Below are 11643 nucleotides of genomic sequence, written 5' to 3' on the forward strand. Positions count from 1 at the left end.
GGGGAGACAGGGCCTGGGCCTGGGCAGAGCACCGAGGGGCAGGGACACAGAGCCAGGCAGAGCAGGTGCCACCCTCCTGGGTTTCAAGGTTTATAATTAGAAGAACCGCGCAGAAAGAGGAAGGCGGGGCCGGTAGGCAGGAACGGAAAGGAAGTTAATACCAATCAGGCAGCCCCGAGCCACGTGCATTTCAGTCAAGCAGGCTGCCTCTGCCGTAGCCGTCTTGGTCTGTGTGAGCACACCCTGACGATGCATTCGCCGGATGTGTCCTTGCTGAGTGGCACACGCTGAGCAGGGCGGGCGGGGAGCACCCCACCAGCTCGTTGACTCGCTCTGGCACACCTGACCCAGGGCAGAGAAGTGGGTACCCGGTCTGGGGGGAAAGGACTCCCTCCTTCAGGGCCACACCTCATCCCTTCAACTGCTTCCTCCACCAGATGCTCCGGGACAAATTCCGCGAGTTCTCCCGGGACACAAGCACCATCGGTCAGGAGCGTGTGGATAGTGCCAACGCGCTGGCCAATGGGCTCATTGCAGGGGGCCATGCCGCGCGGGCCACCGTGGCTGAGTGGAAGGACAGTCTCAACGAGGCCTGGGCAGACCTGCTCGAGCTGCTAGACACACGGGGTCAGGTGCTGGCCGCTGCATATGAGCTGCAGCGCTTCCTGCACGGGGCCCGCCAAGCCCTGGCGCGGGTGCAGCACAAGCAGCAGCAGCTTCCAGATGGGACCGGCCGTGACCTCAATGCTGCCGAGGCCCTGCAGCGCCGACATTGTGCCTACGAGCACGACATCCAGGCCCTCAGCGCCCAGGTCTGAGCCCAGCCAGGGGCTGGGGAAGGCTGAGGGAGACTGCAGGAGATGGGGGCAGGGGGCATCTTAGTTCCGCAGGCAGGTCTCAGAAATGCAGGAGGGTGGCACCCCTGGAGGGTCATTCGCAGGTGAGGCTAGAATGGCACCACATTCACACCCTTCCCAACAAGCCTGCTTGAGGGCCCATGACATTTTCAGGTGGTCTTGATGGCTGGACTATTCATGCTGCCTGTGGGTGACACCTGGGTCACTGCTCTAGATCCAGTGAACTAAGCATGAATTCCTTCATCTACATGCAGCCAGTTAGCCCCCACCAGATCTCTTCTGCAGGCTCATTCTAGCCATCTGTCAGGTTCCTCACATCCTGGACAGGCCTTTGAAAGCTCCACTGCCCAGCAGCCCCCTTTAGAGCCCCATCCCCTGGGCTAAACCCAGCCCCCTAGATGTGATGCACCAGAGCAGAGTTTGGCAAGCATCTGTCTTCAGCTTTCCTGCCTGCCCCCTTCCTCCTCTTCCTCTTTGGCTGGTGAAATGGGCAGGAGGTGGACAGCGGCAGCCTGGTCCAAGGGAGGCTGCAGCTCCTTCAGGTCTCTCTGCTCTGCCTGACTCTCATTTGGGGCCCCACAGGTCCAGCAGGTGCAGGATGATGGCCACCGACTCCAGAAGGCCTATGCTGGAGATAAGGCTGAGGAGATTGGCCGCCACATGCAGGCTGTGGCCGAGGCCTGGGCCCAGCTTCAGGGAAGCTCTGCTGCACGCCGCCAGCTGCTGCTGGACACCACAGACAAGTTCCGCTTCTTCAAGGCTGTCAGGGAGCTGATGCTGTGGATGGACGGGGTTAACGTGCAGATGGATGCCCAGGAGCGGCCCCGGTGAGACACCCAGCAGCCTCCACGGCTCCTGAGGGCTGGCGGCTGGGCTGGGACTGGGAGCAGTGGGAGAAGACACTGTCTCTGTATCCTCCCAGGGACGTGTCCTCTGCCGACCTGGTCATCAAGAACCAACAAGGCATCAAAGCAGAGATTGAGGCCAGAGCAGACCGCTTCTCCTCCTGCATCGACATGGGGCAGGAGCTGCTGGCCAGGAGCCACTATGCAGCGGAGGAGGTGGGTGAGCCTGGTGGGGCTGGACCAGCCTCACCGAGCAGGGCTCAGAGCTGATTTTTCCTGAGTATTCCTACTGCCTCTCTTTTTCTGCAAGAACTCTCACTCTCTGTCCCCTTGGTGCTGTTCAGAGAGTTCTCACATCCCGTCCTTTCCCTAGAACTTTCTACCTCTTGACATCAGAAATCACTAGTCTTGGGCTGGGGATGTAGCTCAGTTGGTAGAGCGCTTGCCTCACATGCGCAAGGCCCTGGGTTCAATCCTCAGCACCACAAAAAAAAAAAAAAAAAAAAAAGCATTAGTCTCCCTGGGTGAACCCCTAAGGGCCCTGGAAAGGCCCACTGGGTGCTAACTCTCGTCTCTGTCCCCCAGATCTCCGAGAAGTTGTCTCAGCTGCAAGCCCGGCGCCAGGAGACAGCTGACAAATGGCAGGAGAAGATGGACTGGCTTCAGCTTGGTGAGCCTGTGGGACACCAGGCCAGGACAGGGGTGTGGGTGAGACCAAGAACCCTGGGTGTAGAAGTCCAGGCACCCACCCTTGGCATCACTTGGCAGCACTCTGGGACAGTGGCTTTCTCTGTGCCCTCTCTGACCTGCCAACTCTCTGCAACCCTGAATCCTGGCAGTTTTGGAGGTGCTCATGTTTGGGAGAGATGCAGGGATGGCTGAGGCCTGGCTGTGCAGTCAAGAGCCACTGGTGCGAAGCGCAGAGCTGGGCTGCACGGTCGATGAAGTGGAGAGCCTCATCAAGCGGCACGAAGCCTTTCAGAAGGCAGCGGTGGCTTGGGAAGAGCGGTTCAGTGCGCTGGAGAAGCTCACTGCGGTGAGGACTCTGGGCCCCCGGGTGCTCACCCACTGCCCCAGACGTAGGCTGGCTTTGCCTGAGAAGACGTTCTTCCCTCCCACTTACCAGCACTGCCCGAGCATGAACTGAGAGTGCCCCCTTGTCACTATAGCTTCAGCAGCCTTCGTTTCCCAGGGGATGCTAAGACCCCCATCTCCCCCATTGCTCCTTGTCCCCACCTCCTTTTCAGATTTCTCTTCTCCCTCCTTCCAGTTTCAGACCAGAGCTGAGACATTTCAACTTCCCCCGTGCCCTGCTCCTCTTAAATGAGGCCTTCTACACGCTGACCTCAGCATTTCTTGACAGCTGGAAGAGCGGGAGAAGGAGAGGAAGAAACAGAGAGAGGAGGAGGAACGGAGGAAACAGCCCCCTGCTCCGGAGCCCACAGCTGGTTTGCCCAAAGGAGACCTGGTGGATGGCCAGACAGCTCCTGACGCTGCCTGGGATGGGTGAGAGCAGGACACCTGGACCAGCAGGATGAGGCGGGGCCCCAGCAAGCCAGGGGCTAATTCTGTCACCTTTGGCTATTCCAGAACCCAGTCACGACTGCCGCCATCCACACAGGTGCCCAGCGTTAATGGGGTCTGCACAGACGCTGAATCCTCACAGGTAACCCTGTCCCCAAGTGTCCCCATCAACCCTGCCCACCCCGCACACCCTCTCACAGCTTCTTGTCCTTGCAGCTCCTATTGGAACAACAGAGACCTGAGCAGGGCAGCTTTCCAGAAGGGCCTGTGAGTCCCCCTGCAGGTGTGGGTGTGGCTGCCTGGGAGGTGAAGGCGGAAAAGTGGGGATAGGAATCCTGAGGATGGGAGTGGGCAGAGGCTCAAGGGAAATTCCAGGCAGCCAGGGAAGTTCCCAACCCTCTTCCTGTCTTTCCCCCACAGGGGTCTGGTGCAGGGGACGAAGCCAATGGGCCCCGGGGAGAGAGGCAGACACGGCCCCGGGGCCCAGCTGCTCCTGTGATGCCCCAGAGCAGGTCATCTGAGTCAGCCCATGTTGCCACCTTGCCCACTCGCGGCCCGGAGCTCTCTGCTCAGGAGCAGATGGAGGGGATGCTGTGCCGCAAACAGGAGATGGAGGCCTTCGGCAAGAAGGCTGCCAACAGGTACCCACCCTGGCCGTGCAGCCCCTGTGGCCTCTCAGGTTCCTGCCCCTGGGGAGGCTTCCCTGGAAAAGTAATTGAGAGTGGGGCACTCCGTAAGAGTGTGACCTCTGGGAAAGGGGTGGGACTCAGGACCAGCATGGGCCTCAGGGGAAGCCCAAGGGGGCAACGACAGGAGTGGAACTTCTCGCCCCAAGGGAGCCCTAGGTTGTAGGCCCCACCCAGGCCAGTCTGTGTGCCCCTCTGGCCTCCTGACTGGTGCCGTGTCCCACCCAGGTCCTGGCAGAACGTGTACTGTGTCGTGAGGCGCGGGAGCCTTGGCTTTTACAAGGATGCCAAGGCAGCCAGTGCAGGAGTGCCCTACCACGGAGAAGTGCCTGTCAGCCTGGCCAGGGCCCAGGGCAGCGTGGCCTTTGACTACCGGAAGCGTAAACATGTCTTCAAGCTGGGGTAGGAACTGCACTGTGCTCTCAGGATGGGAGGAGGAGCGCGGTCCAGAGGGAGCGGTTACTTGAAAGGAGTACAGGAATGGAACTGCCAAGCCAGGCATCTGGGGACACCTGTGGATAAGGGAGAGGCAGGAATTGTACTCCATGCTCAGGCAGGTGGGGGAGTCAAGGTGCAGGCTGGTGACTGGTGGGGTCAAGCTAAAAAGTTATCCTGGGTGGGAGATCCGAAGGCAGCGTGCCGGCGCTCCTCTGCCTTGTGGGACCTTTAGGGGCATGGCCCTGCCTGGCAGCAAGCAGCTGGCAAGGCTTGGGATGGACTCGAGGTCACCCTGGCCCTCTGCAGGCAGTCAGAAAGGATTTATTCTTGCATATCTGCAAAACCCCGGGAATCTGAAAATGTACACCACCTGTGTCTGGCACGGGGTCTGCCTGGATGTCCTCCCAGCCCCTCCGGGGTGAGGACTGAACTCTGACCAGCACTGACCTGGCACATGCAGTTCTCATCTCTGCTTGGTGACTTTTATCTCCCAACAGCTTACAGGATGGAAAAGAATATTTGTTCCAGGCCAAGGATGAGGTGAGCTGCCCCTCCTACCCCCATGTTCCTTTCCCTGAGCGCCTTTCCCGGGACCCTCCGGGAGCAGATTCCCTTCCTTCCTGCCTTCCCTTTTTCCTCGTCCTCCCTCTCTTGTTTTTTGTAATAAGAGCCCACACCAAAATGTGCTCCCTGTCTTAAAGGGGTCCTTTCTCTCTAATGAGATGAAATAGTTACTTTTCTGCCTCCTCCTTTCACATTTCCCTGCTGTCTGCCACCAACTGCCCCAGTTTAGGGTCCCTGAGGCTGAGCCATTGTCTCCCTGTCACCACAGGCAGAGATGAGCTCGTGGCTGCGGGTAGTGAATGCAGCCATTACTGCTGCGTCCTCAGCCTCTGGAGAGCCAGAAGAGCCAGCGGTGCCCAGTGCCACTCGTGGCATGACTCGGGCCATGACCATGCCCCCAGTGTCACCAGCAGGGGCTGAGGGGCCCGTCGTGCTGCGCAGCAAGGACGGCAGAGAACGGGAGCGAGAAAAACGTTTCAGCTTCTTCAAGAAGAACAAGTAGATGGGGGGACAAGACTCCCAGGTCAGCTCCCTCCCTCTGTTCAGGAAACTGCCAGGGACTGTTGACAGGGACCACCCTCTTGTCAGGACAACTGCCTGCTGCTAGGGTCTGTTGCCAAGGTCAGCCCATCACCAGGAACTGTCACTGGGGACAAGCCAGTGTTCCCAAGAACAACCTTCTCTTCTATTTAATTCCAGGCTGGTGGTGGGACCCAGGCAACCCCCAATCCCACTCCCCACCCGTCCTCTTCTCCCCTCTCCCCAGCCTTATGGCCCCATCCCCCAGCACAGTGCGGACAGCACCGCACCTGGACATAGGCCATGTGGGGAGCGGCTGCCCCGCCTCAGGGTCATTCTCCCACCACACCACACAGCACCACCCACCACTGGGTCCTTGCCCATGAGGACCAGCCAGGAACCTCTCAGAGCTGAAGCAGGCCGCAGGGACAGGAGCGCCAGATGATGGGGTCGGAGGCGCTACTGCTGTCCCTGCCCATCCTGCCTCACCCTCTGACTAGAGTGGCCATTCTCTCTTCAGTTGCTCTCAGTGGCTTCCAGGTGTGGGTTGTTCAGGGGCAACCACAGCCTTGAGTCTGGCCAAGGAGGTGATTAAATGGCTCAGCTTCTCTCACTGCCTCTCGGTGTGTTTGCTTTCCTGACCACAGCCTCTGTGCCTAAGCTTGTGTTTCTCTCCTCGGCTCTGGTCTCCTACATGCCAGGTTTCCACTCTGTCCCCAGCCTCCAAGTCCTCCAAGAAGCATATGACTCCAAGAGCCTCCCTATGTCCATCTCATCTCCCCATGGTAATGACTTCCGGTTTGCTAGGTTGACCCACGCCAAGCCTCGTTAGACCAAAGACATTCACAGCCAGCGGGTCAGGATGATGCTAACAAGCAGTATTCCTGACGAAAGGCAGCGAGTGCCCCTTACCGGGACACAACTTTCTTCACTCACGAGTCTCTCAACTCTCCTGATCACAACCCTGAGGGTGGACAAGGGGTCCTCTCTTCCCTGCTCTGTGACTTTTATCTCCCAACAGCTTACGGGATTGAGCAGAGAGAGTGACTACTGACCTCATGTCTGTCTCCTCCCCAGAGAGCTTACACAGGGATCAAAGGAGTGGCAGGTTCCTAATCCACTGGCCGTGAGGTATACCCTAAGCATGTAAATAACAAACACACACAGGCCCATCTAGATCCAGTCAAGTATCTTAAAAGGAGCCTGAAGCTTCTCTCTTGACAATTGGAGGTTGCAGGGCAACCAGGTTGACTTCGGATGTTGTTGAAGGCAGCCACTACTTGGTGGCCTCCTGCAGAAAACACCCTTTGTTCTTGCAGTGTTTTCTCTACACAAACAACCATCTTTCAGGAAAACTGCCCTATCTTTAGCATAATTGGCCAGGAGCCCTGAGCAGACCCCTGACTTGACTATCCTCAGTTCAGACAGACAGGTATGTGCAGGCCCAGGACCAGCCCAGCACAGTTCCAGACTGGGCTGCAGACGTGAGAGCAGGAGGACCAGATAGCCCACGTGGTAATTAGCCCTTTCTTTTAAGATGGGAAGGTTCAATCTTCCACCGTAAACATGTGGGTATATATAACTGCAAGAGCCTGTCCTGGGGCTAAATGGAGTAATGCAGCAGCCCTACACAGATTGTCTCTTGGGCTTCAAACACAGCTGTAAAAACCTCCACTGTGTGAAGGAGACAGTCACACCTGAATCTGGGTATATGTGCCCCAAAGCAGCAAACCTGGGGGCTTGGTGCAAAAACAATCGTTGGAATTTTTTACATGGGGGAAAGGAATTAATGGAAAAGTGATCATTTGAATGTAAAACATAAGTGTAAACAGGGCAATTGAAGTGGCCCTGAAGAACAGTCATTCTGCATGGAAAGGTAAGGTGGAAAACGGGTCCAAGAATCAGCTACACACACCTAGCAGCTGAAGCTACTTGAGGGCATAATTCAGTAAGGACGGGATGGAGAAGAGGGTAAGCTGAGATCAGGGAGAGAGAGACTTTGAGCTTCGGGTGGAAGAGAGGCAAAGTTCTAGGAAAAATAGGTGGAATGGGACAGTGAGGGATTCAAGACAAGTTGGCACAAAAACATCATCAAGGCAGGCAGTGAAAGTCAGTGGGGAAATACGGACAGACTGAAATGGATGAATTATCTAGAGACCAATATGTCTGCATTCTTACTAACCACCACCTGCAAGGGTGGACCTGTATGATACAACATGGCAGCCACCAGCCACGTGACCACTGAGCACTTGTGAATCCAAGCTGAGATGTACTGCAAGTCTAAAATGCTCACTGGATTTCAAGGACTTCAGGGGAATTTTTTTTTTAATCTCATTTTTTATTGTGCTGAAATGATAAGTCAAAATTTCATTAAAGTGGATTTCAAACTTTGACTTTACCTTTTTGATGTGTTTACTGAAATTTTTCTGTATTTCGTGTTTATTTATTTATTGTGGTGTTGGGGATTGAACCTGGGCTTTGTGCATGCTAGGGAAGTACTACACCACTGAGCTACATCCCCAGCCCTACTGGACATTTATACTTTCTATCATTATTATTACTATTAGTCATTGCAGTGCTGGGGTGAAACCAGGGCCTCATGCATGCTAGGCAAGCACTGTACCACTGAGCTACATCACAACTCATTGAAAAATACTTTTGTGACTCACATTATATTTCTGTTGGACAGCACGGTTCTAAATGGATGACAGAACTGACTGTGAAAGGTAAAAAATTAAAACATGCAGAATGTCTTGTGATTTGGGGGTAGAAAGAAAACACCTTATATGAAAGTTCAAAAGCACAATTTTTAAGACAAAAAAAATTGGCATAAAAAGTAATTTCTGCCAATGAAGGACACTGTGGACAAAGTTAACACTTGGGTGAAGTGAGAAGATTTTTGAAACTAATGAGCAACATCTAGAATATGCAAGAAAGTCCTACATATCAACAACGAAAAGGAGACTGCAATCTAAGATGCAGGTAAAAGACACAGGAAATTCATGAGAGGAAACCAAAAAAACTTAAGAAGAAATTATTAAAATCATTAGTAACCAGACAAATGCTAATCAAAGCAACAAAGAACTATCACTTTATACCTTTTCACCTGGGAAAAATTAGGAACCCAGATAATGTCAAACATTGGCAGACACATAGAAATAACAGGGCCCCTCATGCCCAGCAGGAGGGAGGGTATACTGGCACAGTTTTTCCAGTGAACAACTTGGCACTACTTAGGCTAGTTTTATGTATACCCTATGACCAAGCAACCAGCAATCCACCCTGGACTTACATACTCCCATCAGAATTAGGGCACATACATAAGGATGTTAATTGCCACCTTGTTCATAATGATGGGGAGCAGAGGCAGTGTCCTCTATCCAGGGATGGGTAGGTACAATGTGTGGTTGCACAGCATGGAGTATTACGAGTTTGGTACCACATAGTACAGCCCACTTAGTGGAGAAAAGTAAGAAACAGTAAGCTATACACGTCATTTACATAATTTATGCAAATATACAATGGGTGTTTGCTTGGGTCCAGATTAGAAGAGGCCAACTGTGAAAAGACATTTGTAACAATCTAGACAAAATTTGAACACAAATATGATATTAATACAGCATACGGGCTCAGTAGGTAGAGTGCTTGCCTAGCATATATAAGGCCCTGGGTTCAAGCCCCAGTACCAAAAAAAAGCAAAACGCACGGTCCTGTTGTTGTAAATTAGGAGCACATAATGAGGTACTTATGGGCAAAATGGCATTATGTCTTGAGATTTGTTTCAAAATACTCTGGGAAGGCAGGGGGAGCAGGAGGAGAGGCCGCTTGAAATAAGATCAACGAAATGTTGATAATGCCAAAGCTGGATAAAGGGTCCAGAGGAGTTCATCATCATATCATCTCTATATTTGTACTTTTTGGACAATTTGTTCAATAAAAAATTTTTTGAAGAATGAAAAAAACATGCAACGAAAAAATGTTTTCCAAGAGCACAAACAAAATAATATACATTAAACTTATTAGAATGGTTGCCTATGGAGATAAAAGGGAATAAAAAATTGGAGGAAAGGTGAGGGAAGGAGATGGAATGGTACAGTCAGCTATGAGAATAAACAGTGTAAGAACACAAAGGAAACTGGGCATGGTGTTGTGCACCTGTAATCCCAGCTCCTCTGGAGGCTGAGGCAGGAGGATTGCAAGTTTGAGGCCACTTCAGCAATTGAGCAAGACTCTGTTTCAAAATAAAATCTTAAAAAGCTGGGGATAGGGCAGGAGTTGTGGCTCAGTGGTAGAGCGCTCACCCAGCATGAGTGAGGCCCTGGGTTCCATCCTCAGCACCACATAAAAATTAAATAAATGGGGGATGGGGAGATAGCTCAGTTGGTAAAGTGCTTGCCTTGCAAGCACAAGGCCCTGGGTTCAATCCTCAGCACAGCAAAAATAAATAAATAAATAAATAAATGTATTAAAAAAAAAAAAAAGCTGGGGATATGGCTCAGTGTTCTAGCACGTATGAGGGTCTAGTTTCAATTTCGGTATATAGTCAATTCTTCCTCGATGTGACCAAAATACTCGACAAGAACAATTTAGAGGAAGAAAAGTTTATTTTGGCTCACAGTTTCAGAGGTCTTATTTTAGGTAATCCGACTCCACCACCCTAGCCCTGAGGTGAGGCAGATTACCGTGGCAGAGGGTGTGTGGAAGGAAAGCTGCTCACCTCATAGTAGCCAGGAAGCAGAGAGAGACAGGAGCCAGGGGACAAGATGTAATCCCCAAAGGAACAACTGCAGAGGCCTACTTCCTCCAATCACACCCTACCTGCTTATAGTTACCACCCAGTACAATAGTACTTTCATTATTAATCCATCAAATGGATTAACCCAAAAAAATGGATTAACCCACTGCTTAGGTTACATCTCTTATAATCTAATCATTTCACTCTGAATATTGCTACTTTGTCTCCTGAGCTTTTAGGGGACACTTTATATTCAAACCATAACACCCCAGTACTGAAACACACACATTCAAGAAAGGAGATGGTGAATGAAATGAACATTTTAGAAGGACGAAAGTTGTTAGGGAAATATTAGCTTTGGAAACCTCAGAAAATTAGGGAACTGGGGAGACCAGAATCCAAAATACAGTATATGCAGGTTCAGACTATCTCGAGAGGTCTCTTCTGGAGCACCAATGAAAAAGGAGAAGGGAAAGGGACGGGTAAATGGAATTTACCTGAAATCGCTTTTGCTAATATGGAAGATAATAATTAGATTAATGAAAGTTTTTTCAGAAATGGTCAAGGGAGATGTCCAAAAGTAAAATGTTCTAGAGATGTCCAAGAGTAAAAAGTCTGAGTGCAGAGAAACTGGAAATGTCCAGAGGAAAAGGGAAGGGGAAGGGTAAATAGAATTAGGTTGGAGCCAAGTACCACTATGGATTATTAAAATTGTAAAGATAGTGCATCTTCAGAAATGGCTGGGAAACAAAAAATTCAGTGAAGCAAATACATTCAAGCAGCTGGGTGGCGGAGGGCAACTGGGAGAATTTGTGCCTTTAAGGTATCAGAGAAGCTATTATGGAGTCACCACAGTGAAAAATGGTGATTGACAACCCCCCTTGCACCTCTACTCTGAGATAAATTCAACCCATCAATCTCCATAAATGTCTCTGCTTTGTTGGAGAATGACAGTGATCCACCTAATCCACCTAATAGCTTCCCTTTTGCCACCAGGCGGTGCCCTTAGACCGCAGCTGAATTTTGAATACCGGAAAGTCTGGAGGGTCAGTTACCTACCTTCAGTATCTTGGTGAGGTCTTGGAGACCTGTCCCACCCCAAAGCAAAGAATCTCTCTGGGTCTCTGCACCAAGTATTCCTTTGTCGTGTCCACCACGAACACGCATTTTGAGTTTATACTCTGGCCAGAGAGAGAAAACCAAACCACCCATATACACGAGCAAAGTGTAGTTGGGTAGGTATGCCTCTTAGTCCTGTTCCAGCTCTGCACACATCATCTTTCTGTTCCTCGGTTCTCAGGGTTTTTTTCACTAATAAATAACTCGTTTGCAATGAAAAAAATTTAATTGTTTAAAGCGGTACAAAAAAATACAAGTCTAGGTTTGCTGTGTTTCTGAAATGTTGCCCCCAGCCGCCCTAAAGACGGACAAGCCCGCTAAGTAACCCCCTTTTAGAGGACCCGGTGAGATAACCC

General features: G+C 51.6%; 1 protein-coding gene across 3 annotated transcripts in view; it reads left to right on the plus strand.

Moving 5' to 3' along the window:
* Sptbn2 (spectrin beta, non-erythrocytic 2) overlaps nt 1-6043 on the plus strand; it is a 37507-nt gene extending 31464 nt beyond the window's left edge. For all 3 annotated transcript variants that reach the window (XM_047516350.1, XM_047516351.1, XM_047516349.1), the window contains 12 exons: nt 438-812; nt 1440-1684; nt 1780-1918; nt 2288-2372; nt 2542-2738; nt 3066-3208; nt 3293-3368; nt 3443-3493; nt 3647-3867; nt 4141-4314; nt 4848-4890; nt 5183-6043. In XM_047516350.1, coding sequence (XP_047372306.1) covers nt 438-812; nt 1440-1684; nt 1780-1918; nt 2288-2372; nt 2542-2738; nt 3066-3208; nt 3293-3368; nt 3443-3493; nt 3647-3867; nt 4141-4314; nt 4848-4890; nt 5183-5416 — 1983 coding nt within the window. In that variant the 3' untranslated portion in view covers nt 5417-6043. The remainder of the gene's footprint in view (nt 1-437; nt 813-1439; nt 1685-1779; nt 1919-2287; nt 2373-2541; nt 2739-3065; nt 3209-3292; nt 3369-3442; nt 3494-3646; nt 3868-4140; nt 4315-4847; nt 4891-5182) is intronic.
* Nucleotides 6044-11643: the final 5600 nt, after the last annotated feature.

Source organism: Sciurus carolinensis, chromosome 11, assembly GCF_902686445.1.
Source record: "Sciurus carolinensis chromosome 11, mSciCar1.2, whole genome shotgun sequence".
NCBI lineage: Eukaryota > Metazoa > Chordata > Mammalia > Rodentia > Sciuridae > Sciurus > Sciurus carolinensis.